Source organism: Perna viridis, chromosome 5, assembly GCF_037379345.1.
Source record: "Perna viridis isolate PV_CMFRI_1.1 ecotype Kerala chromosome 5, ASM3737934v1, whole genome shotgun sequence".
Lineage (NCBI taxonomy): Eukaryota > Metazoa > Mollusca > Bivalvia > Mytilida > Mytilidae > Perna > Perna viridis.
In genome coordinates, this window is record NC_142449.1 from 10,171,467 (window position 1) to 10,199,222 (window position 27,756).

The 27,756-nt window shown below is 31.5% G+C and overlaps 1 protein-coding gene across 1 annotated transcript; it reads right to left on the reverse strand.

Moving 5' to 3' along the window:
- Window positions 1-1,457: 1,457 nt before the first annotated feature.
- On the reverse strand, window positions 1,458-26,858 carry LOC148615927 (meckelin-like). Its single transcript, XM_088582565.1, has 21 exons — window positions 26,648-26,858; window positions 24,894-24,982; window positions 23,244-23,346; window positions 22,891-22,978; window positions 22,262-22,325; window positions 21,124-21,195; window positions 18,459-18,533; window positions 15,195-15,328; window positions 14,378-14,639; window positions 13,743-13,806; window positions 13,193-13,285; window positions 12,404-12,469; window positions 11,216-11,382; window positions 10,096-10,350; window positions 9,203-9,641; window positions 8,628-8,836; window positions 7,842-7,961; window positions 6,205-6,312; window positions 5,136-5,238; window positions 4,427-4,569; window positions 1,458-3,666 (listed from the first exon to the last, which is right to left on the reverse strand). Exons 1-21 carry the CDS (start codon window positions 26,841-26,843, stop codon window positions 3,586-3,588), a joined length of 2,931 nt encoding a protein of 976 aa, XP_088438691.1. The 5' UTR covers window positions 26,844-26,858; the 3' UTR covers window positions 1,458-3,585.
- Between the last annotated feature and the right edge of the window lie 898 nt (window positions 26,859-27,756).

Sequence of the window (27,756 nt, forward strand, 5' to 3'; positions counted from 1 at the left end):
ATCTTGAAAAAAGACAAAAGATGGCCAAATTAAGGACTTAGGTAAATGCTGGATGAGAAAAAACATACGAAAAACAATAAGGGTCATTCCATTGTAGGGAAAGACCTTAAATATATAACATTATATATAGTAATCATACATTACTATGGTGACAGTTACCTTTTCAAAATGTCCATTCTAATTTAAGTGTGTTGTCAACCGGTCTCCCCAATCACAGGCCCTTGGGACCAGGATTTTTATTTTATTTTATTTTTATCTAAAAAATATCATTAAATCATTTTGTTTCCAGATTTGAGTTATGTGTGTTCTCTGACATGTCCGCTTGATATTTAATGCTGTTTATATTATGCCCAGTTTTCATCTATAGAAGTATATAGATGAAAACTGGGCATAATATAAACATGCGTCACCACACAAGTAAACACAAAGCAAATAAGTAAAAACAAACTGTACAAAGTTTCAGTAATATAGGGTAAAAGTAGGTATTCTCCACAACATAAAGTGATGAAAAATGGCTAAGTTTATCATGCTAAAAATGTAAGAAAACATTTGTCAACTCAAATTTCTCATCATAGGAGGTGCACCTCTTCAAAATGTATATAATTAAACACTGTGCAAAGTTTAAATATTGTTCAAGTTAAAACTTTCTGTAACAGATAACACGAAAAACTTCTAAGTTTTTTGGTCACTGTGACCTCGACCTTAAACGAAATTTTCCCCAAGTCAATAGGGATTTCACTTACCTGAAATGTAACAATATCCCAAAGTTTCATTTAAATTGGGTATGAACTTTTCCAGTAATCATCCATAAACCAATGTTGACGCATGTTTGAACCAGCACCAAACCAATAAGCAGATTTTTTGGAGGTGTGGCCACTTTGACCACTTATAACTTAAAAGCCATAAGATATATCTGAAATCTGATTGAAAAAATCAGGCAGGAATTTCCATGAGGAATCAAATAAAAAAATGAAATTAGACCAAAAGTTAAAGTAAAATTTTTTGGAGGTGAGACCCCTTTTGATCCCTTATAACTCAAAAAACAGTGCAAAACACATCAAATCTATTGATACAATTGTTTACCAGAATTAAATAAAAAACACAATAAAAAAGAATTATCAAAATCGGAAGAAAAACAAACATTCTACATAGGTTTTAATTAAACACCTATTTTTACCTTTTTCGGCACCTACTTCTAAAATGGTAGCCACAAACTCCAAATTAATTAGGAACCTTCCATTAGTGGTAAAATAAACCATATCCAAATGTCATAATAATTGGTCAACAACAACTAAATTTTTCGTACGAAAACCAAGTGTCTACGGAAAACGACATCTCTGTATATTATGTGTTCATGTGTATGTTTGTAGCCTAATGTTTAAATATTATGCTAATCTAACTTGTTTGAAAGGACAATTTGGTTGAAAATTAATTAGTTAAGATAAAAGAAAACACAATTACCATAAAACAATTTACTAAGAATATAAACATTTTAAATTTTGTATACAAATTAATACATTTTTATTCACAGAATTCAAAATTCTTGAGAAACAACATCTCCCTTATTAATTCTACATAAATATTAACTAATAATTTACTCATTCAGGACAAAAAATATAAATATAATTTAAGCAAAGTAAACAAATATGTGATTAACTCGGTAAACCAGATGAATTCAACAAAGTGATTTTTAAAGGCACTCTTTTATTTAGTAATACTTAACATTTCTGTTCAGTATACATAGTCTTACTATCAATAATCACTGGCTCTTTTCATATGATGAAATTCATATAAAAACTCAAGAAGTAAATATAAGGAAGAAAAAGTTAATGCTAACATGACAACTACTATGCTCATGTCTTCATGAAAGAATGCTTCAAATAAAAACCAAATAGTAGTATACAGGAAACTTTTTTTCAAGTCACATTCATGCATATCAAAAACACATCTAACTCAATTTTAATTCTTATTCAGAAACAGTTTCAGACAACAAAATTGGTATTAGTTTGCTAATTGGTTGTTCCACTTTTGAGATACAGTATCAGACATTCTTAATAAAATATGCACTCATCATTCTAAATTTGGTTGATTTAAGTAGAAAATAAATGAGTTGTGTAAAAATCTAGAATAATAAAGATCAAAAAAGCATTCTTTGTACACTGGGTTTTGAATAACTTCTACCATTGGCTGTCTGAATTTTTATCTGCATTGTTACTTAATGTCCTTATAATCACTGATGAAACACTTTAACAAGTATAATAATATTGTATAACAAATATATCAAAAACAAAATTGAATTGTTTAAAACATAGAAAAATACAACATAATTGAATATTGGACGGAATTCTCATAAAATTTCTTTCTGATAACCACACTGACACTTTGCTATAACAAAATTGTAATACTGTGAAAGTATTACTGTTTGTGGGATACCAATTTTCGTGGTTTTTGTGGGTAGGCCAAACCACAAAATTTGGTTACCAACTAAAAGGAGATTACCATTGGTGTAATAACTGAAAACCACCAATTCAAGTATCCATGAACTTGTGTTTCTTCCCTAATCCAAGAAAATTGGTATCCACAAATTAAAGTACTTTCACAGTACCTTTATAAACCATCAAAACTAATATTAACATTCACACATGACGTGATATCATGATTATAATGAGTATTACACACAGATACACAATGATAAAAAGGGAAATTTTAAAAAAATAATATTTTCATCCAGCAAACTTTCCTGAAAATTGAATTGCTAGCTTAATTTAGACCTAAACCTGATTTTTTTTCTCAATTTTTTTTATATTTCAATAATCTGTTTAATATTTGTTGAATTTAATATACCATGCAAATTAAAAAGAACTGTCTCCAAGTGAAAGTTGAAAATTATTGAAAATAGATAATCCTCAATACCGTTAAATAAAAAATTTGATACAATGATTAAAATTCTCATATATAGTTATTATCAATCAACCAATGCTGTTAAGATATTAAGTTTTGTGGTTGACTATTTTCTCAAATGCTGTCAATTAAATATACTCTTGGTATCAATGTTCATAGCTTAAGTGATGATGAGATGATTTATTGTAGAAGAAATGGTTTTAGCAGGTGTTTTTTGCCCCAAATGAAAATAGCAGAAATAGTACGCTCAGAGTAATGTAACTCAAAAAAACAAAACAGCCACAATATTCAGGATGTAATTATACAATAGATTATGTCATTACCAACTTACAACCTGATTCCGAACCTCTATGTATGGTATAGCTTTATGTAACAAATCTACTTCTATCAACATATTATAATAATCTACTGCATGACATCAAAGGATGTTTATTTTTATTTCTTTAATTAATTACTGTAATGAATCCATGAGGATCAGAAAAGACAATCAATAACATGTTTTATATGATATCAAATGATGCTTATTTGTCAAGATACCTGTAATTATTTGACCTTAATTCATTTATGTAATGAATAGTTTACTAGCATACAAGTATAACCACATGACAAAACAACTGATGGCACTATGTCTAGCTCATTGTTGAGATCCAGCCTTGTGGAATGTGTTATCAGCACTATTACTCCTCATATCAAGAAACGTTTGTCTACTAATGTTTTCCTTGCCAGATTCATTCTTCCTCCACTATCTCTGCCCATTGATATCAGCTACAAACAAATGAAGTGGAAAATGGCTTCATATGATGAAGAACAAAGTTTCAGAGTAATTGAGGATTAGAAGACCACTCTGGCTAACCAATAGCTAAGTCTATGTTCTGCATCAGAACGAACAGATGAACAGTTGAACAAGGGGCCAACTTTTCAAGTGGGGATTATAAAAAGCAAAAAATATTGTGTTTGAGCAGTATTTCATTGTTATTAAAAATGAGTTTGGAAAAAATATTAAATGGATCAGTGTTGGAAAAATATTTTTAGCCAAACTTAAAAACAGACAAAAATACAAAAACTGGCATCCTGTCAAGCCAGGGATGTTTGTATTTCCTGTAATAAGATTGAAAATATTTAAACTACACCAGAATGCCTTTATTCTCTTTAATGACCATCAAATCAAGATTGAACTAGAACTTTCTTTCAAGAGATGCAGGCAAAACACTGGAGCATGTGTGATGCCTAAGTCCATAGCCATGCTCCTTTAAAAAAACATGAACAGACCGAAAGTTCTGCAAATATGCACTGTATAGTGATAACAATAGATGACAAGAGACAAAAAAAAATGTATGTACCTCAATACTTTGTTTGTTGGGGCATAAAAATACAAATTAAGGTAATGGAGATTTTCTTTAGTTTCTGAGTATTTTCTGTCAATAAAAACAGTAAGTAAGTGGTAAGTATTTGAGTTAAGTATGAAGTAAAACACAATGAAAGATTACAGATGTTGGATAAAATTCACTAATATTTACACACATACCTCTATGATGACAAATGTAATAACTCCTGCCAGTACAAAATTCTGGAAAATCAAATCTACTATACAAAATAACAGGGTGTCAAATATCAACAGGGCTGACTCATTTCCATAAAACAGTGAACGATCAAAGGAATGTCCATCATCTGTAAGCATAATACAAGAATAAAACCATGTAGGTTAAAAAAAATGTTTGTCATTTGTTAATATAATTTTTACAAGAATAAAAAAACTGTGGACAGACATATACACAGCATGATTACCAATACACTTCCTGCTACTCAAAAGCAGATGGTATAATAACAACAAAAGTATATTTTGGCAGTTTTTTAGAACAGGTCATATAAGATGGCCTGCTTTTCACGACAGATAAAGTATACAACTACAGTCAAACTTTTAAAGGTTATCCAGTGGATAAAAAGCTACTGGGAGTTATTACAAAGTGGGGAGGTTATCTACTGGATAAAAAAAAAACTATTGGAAATTACAATTGGTGGAAGAACACTATGACCCGAGGATACAGGGTTTTTGCTGAAAAGTGGTGACTTAAAAAACAGATTTAACAATTTGATTGTGAATACCAGTAATATTGAAATTTTCAGTCAATCTTTGTCTAACACCAAAGAATCAAAGCAATTCTCAATATTTCTTAAATCACTTGTTTTAAGGTTAAGGAGATCAATCTTTTATTCATAGTAAAATAACATCTTACCATTGTAAAATATTCCTTTTTCTGAAGCATCAAGAAATTCTGTATCCATGATACTTTCCAGTAAAGTTTTGTCCTTTACAACATAGTCTATATCTTTCAATGACTGAAAAAAAATTAAAACAAATATCCCATACAAATATATATCAGTAAATAACAGTTGCCTTGTGTGGCCTTGGATAAAACCATTGTTGTATAAATTTCATCTAAGTTAAAACTCAGTTATTAGCCATTTGTTACATTGACGGAGAAAAAAATATTAAGTTTGGAATATAAAGCACTTCAATTATTCATCAGGTCAGGAAATAATATCTTAACAGTATTTAGACACTCTTATTTCTAGACTGATACTGAAAAACAAGAGTTTGATGCAGTTGCTATTTAAGTACATAAGGATTAGAAGCATGGGAAAATACGAGTCTTGGCAGAGTTTTTTTCAACATATAAAGCCAAATTCATAAGGTTTCTAAGCCAAAATAACACACCTAAAGTTTAAGAAAGTCAGTGCATTGTACAGTCTTGAAACAATATCTAAAAATTTGTAATAAAGCTTTTTGTCAAGAGAGGGTGTACAAATTTTACTGTCAAATTATTTAAATAATAGAAAAGAAATCAAAATAGAGTAGTTACCATGGTATAAACTAGAAAAACTTGATACCCCCTACTCCCCCATTAGATTTACCTCCATATTGATTTGAATCTAAAGCTTAAATAGGAGGTGCACAATATGACTATATAATAAAGATTCTGTGAAAGTTTTATTCAATTCCATACAGTGGTATAGGAGGAGTAAGGGATAACAGATGGGTCCCTTCATGTCCCCATATTCACAAATGACAAAGTCTTATTTTTTGTATGTGAAACCCTAAACTGATTCACATCAAAATCTAAAATAGTAGGTGCACATGGGAACATGTAATAAAAATTCTGTGAAAGTTTCATTCAATTCTATTCTGTGGTAGAGGAAACGGATAAGAGATAGGCGGACAGAAAAGGATGGACACCCCCTATCATTACATACCACCCACTTTGAAAGTGGAGTGTATAATAACTTTGATCTTATATCCCTTACATGATCAATAAATCCTGCTAAAAATTTATTGATGACTCCATATGCATTAGTTTTGGTGGCATTCACGGCATCTTTTGATTTGCCTGCTGCTCCTATGGCGCCAGCCCCCTGAAATGGAAGAAAAATTCATCACATTAATTTCATTAATAAAGTGGGGTTCCAAATAACAATGATAAGTACAGCAAACCCTGTATAAACCAAAACCCTGAATAATAAAAAAAAAACAAACTTAAATAGACACTTTTTAAGTAGCAGTCTATAAAAATCAGACAGGAGGTGATTCATGTATGTCAAAAACCCACTGAATTATTTTTTTTCTTGTTCAGAAACCATTATAGATCACATAACCAGTCTTAGTTTTTAATTTGCAGGTTGCACCTTTGAGATAAAATTTATATAGATTGTTCATGACATTAGCACTTTGCAAGAGTTATCGTTCTTGATTTGGTAGGTTTATGTGGGAGATTAAAGTGTTCTCAAGTTTTCTCAAAAGTACAGATCTAAATACAGAAAGTACTCTCACATAAAAATACAGTATATGAAGACCAAAAAAAGCATCCTTGGTTCCATGGGTTATTCTACACCATGAATCATATTACCATATGGAGGGTCTGAATTTTCAAAAGAAATTCAGTTTAGAAAGGTTTTGTTATAACTGAGAAAAAAATCCAAGCAGTCAAAATGTCAGACTTTCAAGCGGGCCCTTATTTTCCTAAGTTTCCTTATTTTTCAAAAGCAGCCCTAATTTTCCTAATAAAAGCAGAAGAATCCTAAAAAAGCCCTATTTTTGTTGAGAAATTCCTTATTTTTCGAATTTTGAAATTTTTAAATAGTAATTTCCCATTATATTGTTTGTATTAATGGAATCTAGCTTAGTATAATTTCAGAAAATAAATAACATGATCAAATAAACACCTCAGAAGACATTTTGGTGGTCATTAGCAGTTCACAGCATTCTTTGGACCCATACTAGTTCAACTTCTAATGGTCGAACTGGAATGCTCAATACAACTGTTGATGGCCACTGACATGATCTTCTGGGTTGATCAATAGCTTTTATATTGTTGTCTTTAGCCAGAGGTAAGTAAATTGTGTTTCTTTTAGTATTATAATCACTGATAATTGAAAAAGAAAGTCATCCGTTGTTTTTGTGTTAAAAGCCCAAAAAAATCCTAAATTTAGCCCTTATTTTTTTTAGAATCTGGCCCTAAAAATAGCCCTTATATTTTACAAAAAGTCACTTGAAAGCCTGAAATGTGCAACACATCTCTTGGCAATTATTGAAACCCAAATATACAAGTGTGATATCACGGTGTTGTATAAAAAGGAAATTACTTTCCCATTTCAGATGACCAAAACAATCAACATGTTCCATCAGTAAACACAACTCCTAAAATGATATTCATCCCTCCATACCTTCAACCTATGACTTACGTAGAGGTCATATTTTTCATTGTCTACCTTTAAAAGGTACATGCTTTACAAAGGACTTCAGCAAACTCAGGTACAACCAATTATAAGAAATTTTCTGTTACAGCATAGCTGTAGACCTCAATTATTCCTAATTTATTTATTTCTAACTAATCTCCTCGTGTGACATTCTGACAAAATTACTGTGTTATAATCTAGGTTCTTACCTCTAAAGCTACAGGTAACATGACAGTTTCATACTTAATTCTGAGTTTTCTTGGTAAAGCCATCAAGAATGTTTGTTGTTCTGTATCTGGTAGTAGACCACGTTTACCACAGAGATCATCCTACAACACATACAAAATACTTTAATTAATAAGATCATAAAAAAAATATTTTAAACACCTAGAGGCTTTTATGAGTGTGAATTGGCCTGATAAACTACATTTTAATTTTTGTAAAAGAGGCCAAGTTGTTTTCATGGATCAAAAATTAAGGATTCAACTTTCTTTAGGATACCCTATTGACATACCATCGTAACTTAGACCATCAAATCACAGATCTCATCATGCTAAACACTTTAACCCATTCAGACTATGGCTAAACCTGACAATTCTGAAGAATTATGCAAAAAATCTGCCATCTGACTTCAATGTTCTATGTTCAGTAATCAGGCTGCCATACTTTTTGACAGATCAAAAACAGAAACAAAAATTTGTACAGGATACCCTAAGATGTAATCATACAAAGTTTCTTTGAATTCTGTCCAGCAGTTCCAGAAGAAATATTAATGTTGACGAAAATGATGGTCACCAAGTGACAGCAATAGCTCACATGACCTATTGCCAGATCTGCTAAAATAACTCAAACATAATTCATGTATATGTACATCAAAGATTTCACACTAATTTTAACTTAATTTTGGCAAGCTTCATTACTGACTTTCCAAACCCTAATAAATATAGCTAGCAAAAATTCTTGTATATCCTACTCAAACTTTGTATAAAACTCACCTCTTCTCTCTTCATCATATCAAACATATCTCCCATATTTGTATCAGCTTTACCGTGGACAGATTTCCCATGGATGTAATAACCAAACTGGGCATGAGCCATCACAAACACACTAATGTTACTCATGGAGCACAAATCTACAAACTGTCGAACTTTATCTTCTATGAATCTCTCATAAATCAATGTAAAGAACAGCCACTGAACTATAGCTGAATAATAAAAATGAAACAAATTAAAAAAAAATGTTTGACATTGACCTATAATTCATAAAAAAAGGCCATATTAGGTAAGTTTTGTGCTATTATAAGGATGCTTAGCAATTATATCATCTGGAAGGTGCTTAGCAACTATCTGATTGCCTGGAAGGTGCTTAGCAACTATATGATTGTCTGGAAGTTTGATCAAGTTAATTACATTTGTAATTTATGTTTTTTAATGTATCATAATCAGTACAAGATATTTGCATAGAAAAATAACATTCATTTTTTATTCAGAATCTAACACAGCTGAGAATGCAAGACAGAAAAATCTCAGAAATCTTACCCAAGGGTATATATATATATGTATCAACCTACCAACTACTATGTAAACTGAAGCACCAATAGCATATCTAAACATAGTACTGTCAGGGGCTCGATAAGAATCACTGTCTTTAATTATTCTACCATCAGGGTCTTTCGTAACCACATTTTCGAAGCCAACAACATTCAGGAAGAAAACAACAGCAAAGATCTGAAATACTTGATTGATCTTTCTTAGGGTCTGAATTTCATTCCATTCATTAGCTACAAAGTATGTCCTCCATATTGACACATTACTGCCAGTTTTCTTCTCTGAGTTAGAGTTGACATGTTTTGGTCTTTCCCAATCAATAAGAAAGACATCAGCTGTACACTGCATCACTATCATATGAGCAATCTGCAAACATTTCAGGGCAAAGGCACATCCAAACAAGGCAAGCCATTCCCTTTCTGGTAGATCTTTTATGTGGAATAAGAAAACTGTGTTCTGACCCTGCAAAAAGTGATCAATTAAGCAGATTGTGGCCATTGTTTCCATATTGAATTCACCACTGTAACTATTGATAGCCAACTGCATTTTAGTAGAAGGTAATAATGTTATACTGAAGTTCAAGGAATGTAATTACAAAGAATACGTTACATATATACTTATGGGTCATAGGCTCTATTTTCATAAAAAAAATAACAATATACTGTAAATGGTAATACATAGCCAAAGAGTCACACTTGATAAACCTATTTTGTTGTTTTTTTTTACAATTATATGGTAATGTTATAATTAATGCATGATTTTTGACTTATTTATATATGATTATTAAATAATGAGAAAAGCACTATCAAAAACCCAAGTCTAAAAACACTAAAACTTGTTCACTGTATGTATCAAATAATACAATCAAGTCAAAAGTTAAAATCCTTTCTTTCATTTTTAACTCAGTTTTATTTACCTTGAAAAAAGTCAGGAAATAAAATGCAATGCCAAATGTTACGACAAAGAAGACATTAGCTAGTGACCCAGCTGAAAAGAACAGGAAACTAATAATGGTTCCAAAGTCTATGGCTGGTTTTCCTGCCCTTTTAGACCACACCCATGTTCTGTAACCAGCATAGATAATTCCAAGTGTAGACAAAGTTCCTACAGCTATCTGGAAATCTCTTCTATATTTTGTTGTGACATATGAGTAGTCAACAGAAAAAGAAGTCTGGAAAAGAAATTCAAGTAAATTCCTTATATATAATATTTTGGGGCAAAAAATCAAAAAGCGGTTGCAAAAATAGCATTCTCGCATAATATTTTGGGGCAAAAAATCAAAAAGCGGTTGCACAATAGCATTCTCGCATAATATTTTCCTTAAGTTCAATAAATTTATTGATTAAAAATTCAGACATCACATAGTTAAAGCAAGCATCTTAATATCTGACTACTTTTAAACATTCTATAAAGCTATTAAATCGTTTGGTGATAAATTGATATTTAATACATAAAAATAACATACATCTTGATTAAGTACAGCTCTGCCTTAAAACAAGGCAGAAGCTTATGATTAGTGATTCATGCATTTTTTAATCCCACATATTTTTTATTGGAAATCCTTCAGTAGGCCTCATGGAAACTGGACTCAAAAATAAAAAGTGAAAATGAAAGTTCAACAATTCACAAACTAGTGTTTCTTCCCTAATCCACGAAAAGTGGTACATGTATCCATGAATTTAAATATTTTTACAGTAAACTGTCAAAAAATATTTCACGATATATAGCAGATCCAAGGAAATTAACATAGGTAGAGTTGTTTTTAGGACCTGACAAGTATTTGAACAGTTTCATTGATTATCTTGAGATATAATGAATCACCCCTACCTAGTTTTTAGGCAGTACCATACATAAAATATTACCTATAATATGTTCTACAGACATTTACTTAATGAGAAACTTCCTGAATATCAGTAAATGATACTGAGCCATACAGTCAGTGAAATGTGATGTGTGGCCGCCTGAGCATCAGTGACTAAAACAGATCTATGGCTCAGTATAGAGTATGTAGTATGGAGATCAATTTTTCTACTTACTGAGATACTTCCACCCCCCTGAGCATCAGTGAGTGAAACTGATCCATACTCTATGGTGAGGTATGGAGGAAAGATCTGACCTGTCGTTGTACCCTCTATCAACTGGATATTTATATTAACAGACTTAACATATCGGACATATTCTGGTAAAGATCCTGTAGCTGCTCCTACAACATGTATTTGAAATATAAAAAATACTTTGATTAAAAGTTTCAATTCCAACTTCACCTTCATAATCAACTTGCAACATGTAGTACCATTCCTATGAGTTTTCAAATTAGTTCCAATTTTTTTGCCTTTACATAATTTTCACTTGCCATAGAGAAATGCTGCCATAAAGTTATAATGGCCTCCATCTGGTTTAGGTCATTCTATTTAAAGTCAGGGAGTGCTTTCCATATTCTTCATTGCCAGAAAAAAATGATGAAAGACATAAATTTCTGTTTTTATCAGATTTGATATGACAATAAAAATGGTTTTGAGGCACCCTTAAAAGATATTAGGGAGGTCCCAAGAACCAAGACATTCTTTTTAGTTGACCTCATTGGTCAATAAGCTTTCAAGTCAGACAAATTTAATAAGAAATTTCCAACAATGTTAATTCTTAGGATATAAAAAGGGGGTTTTGGGTAAGAGATGGTGAAAATGTTTTTTGAAGAAGTTATTTATAGAGTGCTTCAAAACAATAAAATACATTAAGGACATAGTGTCTATCGGTACTTGTCTTGTTTCTCTATAAATACAAATAAAGCTAGATTTTTATCATGAACTGTAAAAATCATAACTTGAGTAACCCATTTTTTTTTTGTTTAAAAATATAAATTAGAAATAAAGATCTATTCTAAATTAACTAAAATGAAATTGTTCACATTGTCCATAAGAGACTCTCATTTATAGTAAATCTTGTCTAAACCAAACCCTAAAAATCTGAACACCTATCTAAACCAGACACTTTCATAAGTCATTTATATCAATTTAAAAGTACTTTGAACCTTGGTAAACCAAACACATGTTTAAACCAAACACCTGTTTTAACTAAACACCTGTCTAAACTTAACCAACTGAAAAGTTGAAAATGGGTTCCATTTAGGCATGTTCACTATATATTTTAAATATCTGAACCTCAACAGTTTAAAAATTATTCTCATCATAACTGAGACACTAGTAAATGTATTAACCAATACCAACCTGTAGTAGCAACATTGTCAACTAAGAAAAATCTTTTCATTAAATGCCAGTTTTTAGTATCATCCTCTACAAAATGTAAATATTAAAATTCAATGTATGAGGAATAGATGCTTAGTTCAGAGTTTTAGACTACATTAACAACATTTTGTACACAAATAAACTTTCATCAGACAATAAAAAGAATATACCTCGTATCAAAATAAGTGTGATATGTCATGGCTGAATATGTTCTAGTTTCAAATTACTGAAATCAAGTGAATTATCATTAGATTGTAGACAATCCTGGTAAAATTGCAGTCCGATTTATTTAAGGAATGCTTCTTATTTTTGAATAGGTCATACAAAACAACCTGATAGCAACAGTTGTAGAACTCAAACAGGATGGCTTATTAAAGCCCTCTTTAAGCAACTTTGACCCCTTATATCTTGAAAACAGTAAAAGCAGCCTGAAATCTGATTCAAAGACCCAGACAGGGATTTTCATAAGTAATTCAATAAAAAAAATTTGAAATCTGACCAAATATAAAAAAAAGTTAGGGTGTGGCCCCTTTGATCCCTTGTAACTCCAAAATGGTAAATGATATCTGATATTTTAATGAACAATGCAGGCAAGGATTTATCCAATTTTCCATTCAGTCACTTCACGTAGGATCTAACAACAGTCCATTCTACTTTTTGTTATTACCTTTCTGGTTAGCCAATCTGATTTCATCAGTTTCTAATATAACTACTACATCAAATAATTCAGTAAATCCCGATAATCAACCCTTGTTATTCAGTCCTAAATACCTTGATTGACAGGTTGTCGATTGTATTGGTAATCATGCAGCCTAATTGGTATTGGAAAAATCTGCCGTCCACCATCACGTTCAAAATCCAGGTCTTACTGTGGTCAAGGAAACTTATGTCATTAAAATATTTGCATAAAGAGCATTACAGGATTGATAGGAAATCAAACTTTTGTTCAGTTTACATAAATCTGCATAAACAACCAATAAAAATATTGAAACACAAAAACACAAAATAATTAGGTCATGTAAAATTAATTTGTCAGGTCTCAGATACCTCTGCCCCTGCAAGAATAGAATGCTGGAATAAGTTTATTACTACCTCTAAAATTGGCACTGTTCCATGTTTAATTTGTAGAAATGAAAATTTCAAATTTAGTCAAACAGGATGGCTTATTAAAGCCTTCTTAAACAATTAAGGTGTCTGATGTAATTCTTGGTGAAAAGATCAAAATGTATTTAAAGTGGAAATGACCAGAAAATCTGAACACTTGAACATTACACAGAACATACGTGAAAGCCTTATAACAAAAACATGCATAAAAGGATACATAAATCATAAAATTCTGGCTTGTATTTGGTCTGGTCCCAAAGGTCAATGGCTGGTATAGTACACTGAAAAATAAATTTAAACCATTTGTATTACATATCAGAAATAAAAAAAGGATAACGCAAAGAGAGATATCAAAATTCCATCTTGTGACCTTGACTAACCTTGGAAATCAAAATGGCTCTAGATTTCTTAAGGACTAAGTAAATTTTATGTTGTGTTTTTTAAAATCCATTAAGGATCTTGATTCTAGCCTGTTCACACATGGACATTATGAAAGGCCCATTTTGTTGTAAGAGACATGATTTTAAAGAATAATCAAGGGAACCAAACCAAGGTTATAGCGGTAAATAAAAGAATGCAATCCAGGGACAAAGACTAGACATGGAAAACAGACACACACAAAATGAACATAAAGCAACAAAAGCATGAATGAGCAACTCAGACTCCAATAAAAACTGGCAGCATGGACCAACTGCTTATTGATAACATATGATTAATATGTAAACAGAAGAAAATGACATATTTCATTACATATGTGAATAAAAAGTCATATCACTTCAAATATTTGTAAGTGTAATAAAAATGAAAAGAAAAAAATATAAATTTTTTGTAAAGGACTTAATAAAATCTTACTGAATGTGAGTAATAGGTCCCAAAGACATATGCAGCGTTGAGTCGAGTGGTTGTATCAGAACAAAGTTGTATCAAACCTCCCAGAACAGATGATATGCCTAAGAATTTGCCATCCAATGAGTAACGAGCTGCTAGAAAATTGAGGTACATCTTAGGTTCAAATGTATAGGTAGTTGTTATAAACTCATCATCCAATACTCTATCACCATCCTGGGCATCAACACCATTAGTAGTAAAATATAAATCTGGCAGATATGTTTTCCTATAAAATAATAGATAGGCTTATACTTATATATCTAGTGGCAAAAATAATATAAATTGTACTATAAATTCTGGCCTGGGTTTCATCAAAATCCTCAAAAAGAGATTTTCTTCATATCCTAGAGTTTTTCATAAAATATTCAAGTTAAACCAACCTGATTGGTCAAAATATGAGTAGAAGATGGATTTGAGATCTTATTTATGAAACTGGGCCTTTCAGTTATAACAAATGTATCATTATATATTACAATGGGTTATAATTATAATACAGTGGAAGTATTTTTATTTGTTGGTATCATTTTCTATACAGATTGAAAAAATTGGATAGTTTGTGGATTTTGAAATTTGTTAATTGCATCAAAGAATTACAGTTCTAATGTAAAATGTTCAGTATTGAGTTTGTTGTCTACTTACGTAAACCATTCAAATTGGTACTCTAGGTAGAACCTTTGTATCAAAACCTCTATAAATAATGGTTCTACCTTTGTATCAAACCAAACAAAATTTTTCACAATTACAGTCTATGGTATGCACTTATGAATTCTATTAAACTCACCATAAGTTGATGTTGTCTCTAATGATATTTTTATACAAGTTACATGCTGATGTTTTAGGTATTGTAGAATCATACTCAAAGAAGGTCAGAGCACACATGTTACCGAGAGTCTGGCAGGCAGTTGTATTGTGGTACTATAACAAAACAATATTTCTATGTACCCTATAAAGTTAACATGGTTATATTTTTACCAATTATTTGTTAAGACTATATAATAGTACATGTAATATAATTTAAAAACTACAAACAAGGTGGTTGGAATTGTTGCTAGATATAATAGTCACAAAAGAAACTAATTAAAGCTGTAATACAATATATCATATAGGTAGTACAATACAGTTAGGTAATTTCTGAAAATTTGGTCTCATTTTGTTGAACTAAAGCTGTTTTGAGGCAGTCTGTACAGAAATTTCTATTGTTTAGTCAAAAAAAGTGCATATTTTTGAAGTCCTTGGTATGTGGAGGTTCAAGTCATTTATAAGTAATTTAGTGATTGTCATAAAATCCAGTAGCCATGGTAACATACTGAAAAAAATATTACTGAGTTTTAGTACAAATCAGGGGTGCCTTTCCAAAAGTGACAGCCAATACTATGTTTTATAAAATATCAGGCACTTAGACACTATCAAAGGATGAAAGCATGCATGGAGTAGGTGGAAAAAGGGTAAAAATAATAAGACCCTTTTCGATTCATTCTCTCACAATTTTAGATCCAAAAGTGCGTGCAAAATAAGGTATTTTGAAAATCAGCCATCTAATGCTGAGGAGAGAACCTAATACGGCAAGGGACTGAAACATTCCGGATACCATTCTTCCTTTAAATTACACCTGTTTACCATAACATATATTACATATGTCTATGTATAAATGCTTATCTACATGTAATCAATATATCCTCCAAATTTCAACTTTTCATTTTAAGTTTTACAAAATTTGACCGGGGTAACTTGGTGTTCGAAACAGTGCACCTTAATGTAACTGTATAGTGCACCCATATTATAATAAAAATATACCTTATTTTTGTATATGCATTATATGTGTATTTGTAAACCCCACATCAAATACCCTTTATCACATAACTTGACCTAAACCACATACCCTATACCACACACCTAGACCAAAAAGGCATATTCTTTATCGCACCCCTATTTGGAACACACTTGAACAGTGCCCTAGCTAGGGCGTTCCCTATCACGCCTGTGCCCCTCTGCCCCTATTGAGAACCCCTTTAGTGCCCATTTACAATTATCTGAATGGCCCTTTAAGATTTCCACTTTTGTTAATAAATTACCCCAAGCCAATTGAGAAGTGTCACCTTCATTAATTACATCTTGTTGTAATTAACCCTCAGGTAAACCTCAGGTAATTATCGGTTATCAATCAGCTGACTAGGGTTATCCAATAATGATTGACAATTAGAAAATGAATCCTGATTGGATTTATAACAATTTTATGGACAGCCAATCATTGGTTAATGATTAATTTCTACTGCACAACTAATTTTACAAATATTTTTAAGTTAACAGGTCTAAATTTTGTAGAACTACCGGTGTAAACAATTGCATGTTGCACATGTTTGTTTATTCAAGATGTCAGTTACCTCCCTTATAATTTCAATATTTTATAAATTTTCTATATCTTCTACTGTAAAGGACATTTTCCATAAGTTGTAATTGCAATAGTTATAGGAAATAATATTTCTTTTACTTACTTAAGATTTTGATACCTAATTGGAGCAATATTGAATATTTGTAACATTTCATGCAACATTTCTCCTCATAGTATGTCATAAATATAAAGAATCACCTGCCGTTATCGATTTGTTACCCCACTACAAGAGTAATGACAATTCTTGTTCACACATCAATTGATCAAATTAAAATTGATTTCCTAACTCCTTCATTGGGGTCTGAAGGCAACAGTAATACATTTTCAGCTCAATCACCTCTATATATATGTGATAAATTTCTAAAAGCACTTGGTCGTCTGAGAAAGGTCTTTCAATACAACAATGGTGTCATGTATAAATTAATCATGCAGTCAAATTTACTCAGTTAGCAAATTATGACGTGACCTTCATTTTCGAAAGTTGGCAGGTAAGCAATAAGAATACAAATTAGTGACTTAACACAAACATACAAAATCAATGTCCCTTTTTTGTTGAAAAAAAAACATGCTACACGTTAAAGTGCCCTCTTCCCTGCTCCCCTCTATTTTCAAATCCTAGCTAGAACACTGTTGAAGTATATTTGAAACATAATATAGTGCACAAGACATGTAAAAATCTGCATCACATACTGTATCAACCCTCAACCTACATCACTCAAAGGGCAAGTGGCCCTTGGTATGATATAGAAGCTGAACTTGCAAAGTTGCAATTTTGACAAAAAAATATTCAGTATATAATAAAATGCTTTGCAGAATGTAGCTAGATACACCTGCAGAGGTCAAACCCTGAATAAATGAGGCATATAGGGATCCAAAATGAAAACTTGATACAGCTATCAATTTTAACACAGAATGGAAGTGGTCAAACAATTTAAATACTTGAAGTAAGACTTCAAAAGATAACATGAACAGACAAACAGATGGAAGGACAAAGTGGAATAAATCTCAGAAGCTTGTTTCTGTATGCTATATTAAATAACAATCACAAGCCTAGATCAAAAGAAATAAACATTTCATGATGCCATGGCATTTTGAGTTAAAAAAATGGGGAATTGTCCAATATTTGTACGAATTAAGTCTCGTTACTCAAAACATAAAATCTGAAATATACAAAAATCAAGAGAGCTTACACTATTAGAAATAAATTATTCAACAAAGGTTCATGAAAATTGCTGGTAGCATTTTCAATTCATTGCACGTATATGGTAAATTCCACTTTTTCTTAATAAAGTACCACAACTCAAAAATAATCAAATGGCCACCACCATATATAGAAGCAAAAACACAATGAACCTAGATCTGTGCATTGTATTAATATAATATGTGTGTATGTTGATCAATAGTAGCCAAAATAAAGCTGAGAATGTGTACTTTAAAATTATATTTGTAATTTACTCCAAAAGTGTATGAGTATTGTTTACATGTGTAAATAATCTGTTTATGCTTTCAGTAAGCTCATATCAATTAAACAAAACAATACACCAAAGTTTCATGAAAAAAAGTGCATCCACTATTGAGTTATAGTATGAAAACTGCAAAATTCCTCCCATATTTTGAAACAACAGAAAGGGAGCTTAATACACCATTGACACTTACTGCTTCAATACACATCATGTAAGATGCCTTCAGATGAGTTTCAAGATACTGGGACTTTTGAGCGGCAAAACCATCCTGTAACACAGAAAAAGCAGTTCATTTAATATTTATACCACTCAACAAGATATAATGCTATCCCAGTTACTGGGTATAAAACCAACTGATTCTAGATTTTAGAATTATAGTGTGTTTTTTCCACTAGTGGGCGTCTAACTTTAATTTAGAAGTACCTATCTACATCTCAAACTGTTGATGTCATTTCAATTTATCAATTTTCCTCACTCCTTGAAATATAGATTTAGGTCAAAAGTCATCTCGGAATTGCTCATTTACTTTTATAATAATAATAATAATAGACTTTAATTTGAGAGGGTAACATGGTTAGTTTACAAGAACTAATCTTCCCCGAGACCCTCATGCAACACAAATGGAGACAGAAATTATATACACTTAAGTCGGTTTACAAACATGACAAAATATTACAAGAAAACAAACAAACAAAACAAAAGTAACTAATACAAATATGTATTATTACTATAAAATAGACACAGCTGTATGCTTTAATACACAGATCACTTGCTACTCAAATACAGCTTGATTTTATGTTTAAAGCAATTTGTCTTTGAAATATTACATAATGTACTGGGTAATTCTATCCATAAAATTGAACCGAAATATTCAAAAGCTTTTCTGTAAAATTTAATTATGGGGTTTGAGAATACTAACTTTTTGTGTTTTTTTTACTTTCACTTAAGTCAATGTGATTTGTAGAAGCATAATTGAACTTATCTGTAAAATATTTTGGAGCAGACCTTTATCTATTTTATGCTTATAAAGCAAATATTTATGATATTCAATCATATGGTCAACATTCATAATACCGAGTTGTCTGAATAATGGGGTAGAGAGTCACATATGATCGGCATCTAGTATCAATCAAGCTGCTCTCTTCTGTAGTTTTAGTATTCTATTCAGATTCTCATTATTACATCCACCCAATACAATACAACAATAATCTATCAGAGGTAGTATATTAAAACCATTACGAAAAGTTGTCCTCACTTTTATACTAAAAAAGTACTTAATTTTTGACAGTAAATAAACTCTAGAAGACATTTTTTATATATCATGTCTATTTGTTCTCTCAATGTCAGACAATTGTAAATTTTTACACCAAGTAATGTCTAGCACAATGACTTTTTTATAATTTCTGATAAAACTGTCAGTTCTGATTGACAAGTTTGTGATAACAATCTTTGTCTTGTCCCAATTAATACAAGTTAAGTTTTGTTTGTATTAATGTACATTTTATACTTCTTACACCACTTTTCTATATTAAATAACTCATTTTGCATTTCTCTCTGCAAGTCATTGATATTTCTCCCTGATAAATGCAAAGTAGTATCATCTGCATATAAGTCAGTTTTACATCTATTAACACATAGGGGTAAGTCTTTGATGAATTATACAAACAGCAGAGGCCCAAGAACTGAACCATGTGGAACACTGTATGTGTCTTTTCTCAGATAAGGCATTGTGAATGTTACTTGTTGAGTACTTCCACTTAGGAAATTTACAGACTTGTCACGAAATTGATACACTTCAAGTTTTCTACATATTATATCATGATCCAATACATCAAAGGCCTTTTTAAAATCTACGAATACAGCTAGGTTAATACTACTATCTCTTGTAACCATTGATCAGTAATATTTATAAGTGCCGATTTTTGACAGGACAGGAATTGTTTGGTTGGAACACAGACTGTAAAGGATGCAACAGTTCAAATTTAAATAAAGAGTAATCAAGAGAACAAAGATTATCACGGTAATCAAAAGAATGTAATCAAAAGCATGTAATCAACAGAAAGTAATCCAAAAACTTGTAAATGTGATCAGATACATGCCTTTCTAAGAGTTTAGATAGAGTATGCAAGACTGATATTGGCCTGCAATTATTAGCTGATGTCCTTTCACCAGCTTTGAAGATAGGAGTCACTTTTGCATTTTTCAGTGACTGTGGGTATAAACCAGTATCAATCATTCTATTAAAAACATATGTAAGAGGAGTTGCAAAATGAGGTGCAAATACTTTTAAGATTTTTGGACTAATATTATCACTACCAGAGGACTTACTTGTATCTATCTGTGCTATGCATTATAGATTTCATCAAGTTTCACTGGTGGTATTGTAAATTGTTCATGAGTACTGATTTTCTCTTTCAAAAAGTTATGAAGATTTTCAAAATTGCCAGGGGTGTGATTTATTTCCTCTCTGATTTTGTCAACACAAGAAGCAAAGAAATTCATTAAAATGCATTGGCCAGTACTTATGTCAGTAATAATTTTATCATTATCTGTTTTAAGTTCAAAAAGTGTCCTGTTTGACTTGGGATTTAAACTATGCTTTGTACATACTATTTTGGTTATTTTATGTTCTTTGTTGTGCATGTCTGTTTTTCCTGTCTGGTCTTCGTCAACTGGATTACCTTATTTTGATTTTCGCTAGAATCTTTGTTCCCTTGATTACTCTTAGACCCAGGAACCCTAAGGTATGAATAAGAGTTTTTATTATGTGTTTCTTCTATCATGCCTGAAATACAGAAAGGCATCCTCTTATAAATTTACAAAATAGAGCCATTATATAGATAAGGTTTTATACTAACCGTTAGTGGAACTGTTGTAATTACATTGTCTGGCAGTTCATTGCTTATGTCTGGGAAACACAAACCACCTACCTACAAATTAAAAACAACTTTCATTATATTGCATTCTAAATAAATTTATAACTGAGCCTTAAAATTCATTTCCTAGTATGATATTTTAATAATTTTCAAATCCAACCAGCCCTTCAATGTTATATAGATAAATTACAGAATTTAATGCCAGAAACTTTGAAATTGTATGGGTAAAACAGTTTTCTAAGTCAGACATGGGTGATAGAGGATTAATCCATGTTGAGTGTGTGTGTGTAAAACAGTATCTTACAAAAATCCATGTTGAGCGTGTGTGTAAAAAAACAGTATCTAACCAAAATCAGACAAGGGTAATAGAGCATTAATCCATGTCGAGTGTGTGTGTGTTTAATTGTGTATTATTTTATCCACAGTGGCCAGATTTTAAAGAGGAAGGATTGTAATCAGGCAAAAGTACTTTAACCCCGCCAAATTTTTTGCACCTGTCTTAGGTCAGGAATTACTGGCTTCTGTACGTCTTGTTTCATTTTCACCTTAAGTTTTTTTTTATGTTACTTTAGTATATAGGGGCAACTCTATTGCAGTACATGTGTTTAATGATATTTTGGAGCATTTGCAGGCTGCCCTGAGGTATGAGGATTTCCTTGTTCACTGATGACCAATCGGTGGCCTTGGGCTGACATTTTAATCCTGGCAGGGTTTTTCTCTTTGACATACACATCATACCTAATCTTATTATATTACATAAGGAATCTAAAATATCAGGATTAAAATTACAATTTTGAGAACAATTGCAGATCTTTTAAACAACTGCCGTTGACAGCCTATATTCACAAGCAGTTTCTTGGTAACAAACACTCTATGGACAGGTTTTCTAGTACAATACATTGTAATAATTTAAATTATTATTTTATTATATTTTATATCAGGGATAATTTTGTGAGGTCAACAAACAAAATGGAAAATGGCAAAATCGGAAGTAAATATGCAGTTAAAAAAAAATCATATCAGTATAATCTGGATTTGAAATAGCAAAATTCTGCTAAAAAGCGGAAAAAAATCACCCCTGTTATATTATTATTATTATTATTTATATTGATTCAAATACCAATTGTGTATTACTGCAGGTACAGCTACTGGAAGTTTTCAGGAAGTCGGTACATCGTACACATCTACAAAAAGAAACACAGTTAATTACAAATAATATCAATTCTACCAAGTATACAAATAAATACATTATTACAGGATTATAACACTGCATTATTCTGAGAAGTTTATACAGAAATAAAAACAAAATTTCCTGACATAACATATTTGTAATTAAATTTTGAGTCTTCCTCCTTCCATCTGTAATAGTAAGTAAACATGAGTCAGATCTTGAAATGTCTGCATGTCCTTTATCTTAAGTTCTTCCGGATAGATGCTTTGTAAAAATTCATTACCTTGCATAAAAAAATTATATGTCATTTGTACAAAGGAAACTGAAATTAAAGGGCCTAGGCCAAGTGCCATTTTGTTTTCAACCAGATCTATATGAAGTCTGCTTAATAAGAGTGAAGGAATGGATCAGCAAACAGATAGGCACAATCAGTTCCCATTGGTAAACCAACTATCTGCTGAAAAGCATGTCCATTGGTAAACTAACTATCTGCAGAAAGGCATGTCCACAACAAATCTCTTGTTGATAGCAAATTCCAAGATTGAATCTACATACTCTAAGGTTGGTAGATATTATACCTGTTTCCATTAGAATTCAGCCAGGTTAATGGCTGACAAGCTCTACATACTCTAGGGTTAACAGGTGCTCCATTCAATTCTCTTTCAACTGAAAAAAGTTACATTTATGAATTTGATCCATGTTGGTATGAAATATAAAGAAAGCTGTTTGATTAAGCTAGTATAAGTTTTTTCCTGAGTTGTTCTTTTCACTTACAATAGAAAAAATATGTTTCAAAAATTCATCAGTAATTTCCACACAATCCTAATTTTTTAAAATCTAAAAATGAAGTACCACTTGTATTACTGAGTAAGTTTGATTTTGACATGGACCTGCAAATAATTAAAAAAACATATTCAAGTACTGATCATACCTGGGGTAGTTGTGCTTGGATTGTTACAACTATTACACCAACCAGTTGTAGTGTCAATTCCAAGTGGGCAGACTATACAACTCCATCCATCCTCAGATCGCACCTAAAATATTCAATTTAATTAATTTTTTTATATATTTATTTGTAACAAATCAAGTTCAAAATGTTGACATCTTTATTCTTACTCAGTAAACTAAATTTGAAGACTTGTAATGCTGTATATTGCACTTCAAGTTTTTCAATAACAAAATGTATACCATTTAATGACGTATTACAGTCAAACCTCGATGTGTCGAACTTGAATTTGTCTACTCAGATAATTCAAACTAATTACAAAGTCCCAGCAAAACTCCCCTTACTCCAATACAATTTTAGGTAATCAATCAGTCCCCTTGATAAGACTTCAAGGTTAATTAACCCTGATGTCTCGAAGTCAAATAATTAGTCGGAACAGTGATTGCTTTATTACAAACCACAATCGAAGTGTGTTTTAACAACGATTAGCATGGCTTTTAAAATTAATTTGTGGACACTCTTTATGGCTTGATTTGTGTATTTAAGTAGCAGTCTTTATAAAAATCATACAGGAGGTGATCCATGCATGTCGAAAACCCACCGAATTCAGTTTAATATCTTATTCAGAATCAGTTACAGACCACATAACAGTGATAGTTTTTCATGTGGGTGTTGCACTTTTGAGATAAAATTTATATAGATTGTAAATGAAATTGGCACTCAGAGAGTTATCTTTCTTCATTTGGTTCAATTTTTTGGTTGATTTCAGTGGGAGATGAATGTATGATTTTCTAAAAAGTGCTGATCTGAATGGAGAAATGATTATGATTATGTGAAAGTACAACATATGTAGACTGAAAAAGCATCATTTGTTTGGTGGGTTCCTCTTAACCATGAATCACTTTACCATTAGCAGTGTCTGAACTTTATGTGGACTGGTAAATAATTTAAAATTGCGCATATAGTGAAAAGAAACAAATTCTATTAATTACACATCAGAATTTACACTAACAGTGACATCGGATATTTTGATATTTTGATAATTTTTTTTTTAAATACAGACAATTGTAATGGTATTTGACATTTTAATGAAACATCAAACAGACGATAGTAAGTGTATTTCTACAACTACATTCATTTGGCTAGTGAATTTGAAATTTTATCGTAATAATGTAGAGCACACAGTTTGACGATACTCCTGATTGTGAGTCAAACAAAGCAGCATGTTATGAAGTATGTTTTCGATGTAGAAAAAATTAAAAGGACTCGGTGCCGTTCAATATTTCAAACATGATATACAACATACAAAAAAAAAATATCCTCCCATATGAAATGCATGACATTATGAAGTACATGTACATGCAAAACAAATGATGTAAATCATTAACCAAACTACTAGTTTTTTCAGTTCATCCTCGACCTCAGATTACTTGAATCTCGGATGACTTGAGCATTATTGCATGATCCCTTCAACTTAACGAGGTTAACTTTCTATTTTCAAAGCTTTCTTTAAACCTTTTAAAATGTTTGAATGATTATTATATATTACTACAGTGCTTGTGTTTTCAAAAACGAGTTTTGAATCATTGAACAATACAAGTAGAGGTATACTATTACATTTTGAATAAAACTAACCTCATTATCAGCACACTTTGTACAATTGACTGCTCCACCACCAAAGTCTATGTTATAACGATATCCAGGCCTGCATTCACAATTCAATCCTATAATAGAAATGGATAAAAAAGTATTGTAAGTTCGCAATCAGACAAAAAATTACATAAAATCCTACTTAATTTACCATAATATTAACAAAGTAAAAATTCTTTCATTGATGTCAACAGCAAAGGCTTCAAGAGCCTTTGAAACTGAAATTCTGCACAACATGTCAACTTAGTAATGCTTACCTCAAGTTAAGAAAGCTATATATATAAACATCTACATAATATTTGATTCATAAATACTTCAGAAGTTCTGCACACATTAACATAGTAACAATAATTTGAAACAAACTAATATTGGTTGCCAGTTTTAAGAGTTGATGTTTTGAAGCAGTCAAATTAACAAAGCATGATCTCCTGCAGAAACAAGTCACAATTTAATGTTGTAACTATGACCAGGTGTTCAGGCAAGTTATTCTAGGATTAAAATTACCAAATTTATCACAATGACTTTCTTTACATTAAAATAATATTCTGATACAGAATACAAATAACATCTGCAAAAAGATTTTCTACTGTTGTTTTTACATTTGTGTTCAAATTCTGACAGTGAGTTCACATTGTGTTTTTCTATAAGAATAGAAACACAATAATCTTGCTAATTTGAAGTTGTTTTTCCATTAAAATGACAATAAAATAGGTAATCAAGAAGATCAACATGTATTATAGAGGCGTAAGGATTCCACTCAGTCACAATCTGACACATCACGATTTTTAGCTGACAATCTGATTCATATCATGATTTTTAGAGATAAGTCACATTTGTGTTATTTCTTTCAAATTTCAATGATTTATATAAAATGACAAAAAGTGTCTTCATATTGTATATTAAACTGTTTCAGATTGAAAATTCTAGGATGTCATTGCTACATTTTCGAGGAATCAGATCAGAATATACAAAAAATGGGTCTGGTGTTGATTTCTGGATCATAACTGAAAAGATTGTGATGCACCTTTGCACCAATGGATCATTACTCCCTGGTCCTCTACTAGTAAAATGTTTCATTGACCATTTTGTTCAACCGTATATTTTTCTCATGAAGCATAAAAGAAACATCAAGTGTGAAAACATCTGACATCAGTATGATCACAAAAAATGTAGTTCAGACTATAGTACATTTCACGTAGATACGTGTACATGTATCTTACATGTAAATCGCCAAAATTTTATTGAAATTGCAAAAAAGTTTATATTTCACAGATTTTGACAAAATAAAGATTAACTTTCAGTTAAAAATAGTTTTTAATAGTTAAAATTAAAATGAATTAAAATGTTATTAAACATTCATATAGAATGAAGTCTGTTTCTGACAGCCTGATTTATCATAGTCTAATCTTACTTGGATATTACATCAGAGTCAAGTCTACTTTTTTTGGTCTTTTCATCTAGCAAGCGTTTTCACATTTGGACTTATAAGCACTGGTTTTTAATTGTGGCAGGTTACATTATCAGTATGAATATAATCATGGATATGGTAACTGGTCATAGATGGAAACAAGTGCCTGTTATAAAGCTTTTAAGGCTACATTACACACATATTTAAATTGTTTATCTATGGTACAGAAAGAAGTCGACCAACAGTAATTTTGGTAATTACTGCTGGTCTTCGTTATGATATGAAAAAAACATTTCCATGAATGTGGTCCTGTCCGGGCATGAATATTTACCATCTGAACTGACGGTCATGACAGTCTTGTTTTGAAGACAATTCGTACAGGTTAAATTTGCTATATTGTAATATTGAAAATGAGTTGCTGTTTCTTTGCATTCTGTTATGTTAACAAAGGGTTTATACTGCGCACTGGCTCGTGATAATAGCAAAAATTTGATGATAACAAATAGTACGGCGCTTTTAGCGTCCATGTTTGTTGACAGGTCGTTAACAGAAATACGAGACAACTCGTCCCATTGACAACTCGGTCCATATATAATCCAAACAACAGAAGGAATTACAGACAACTGGGACCAAGAAAAAATCGGAACAGACTATGTTGGAATATTCTTTATTGTTATTTAAGAGTTCTAAAGGGCTTCAAAGATCAGCTTTTTGGCTGATCCGACTGCTGAGGACTCCAAGTGACGATGCTTAATAAAAGACGAAAGAGTAATCAAGGGAACCAAGGCTATAGCGGTAATCAAAAGAATGCAACCCAGGCACAAAGACCAGACATGGAAAACAAACATACACAACAAAGAACATAAAGTAACTAAAATCATACATACAAAGCAACAAAAGCAAATGAGAAACTCGGACTCCACTAAAAACTGGGAGCATGGACCAGGTGCACCGGTAGGGTATGCGTCCTCTGCTTTTCTAGAAACACCCGCCGAGTTGCTCATAAAAGGTCAAGTCCGAGGAAGACAAACGAGGAAAGGAAAACTATGACCCGTTGAATAAATCAGTTTTCATGGTGCAGATGGATACACCATAACGATCCACAAGTTCATGATGACGACCATGAAACTTCCGTAGTGATGACTTCAATCTTGTTACAGCATAACCCTGTTCCAGAAGCCTATTTTTTAGAGTTCTAGCGCGATACAAAAAGTGCGTAGTTTCGGCAAGCTCTGGCTTAACGTATGAGTTTGATATGAACACTCCATACGCGGTGCTGAAGGGATGTTGCCGCAGATGAAAGAAAAGTTGACAATTTTGAATGAAAAGTCATCACGTTTGTCGTAAAGTTTGGTCAATAGTTTTCCTTTACCATCTATTTCTAAGTGTAGGTCAAGATATGAGGCTGACTTTACAGTGTCTGTAGTATCCTTTATCTAA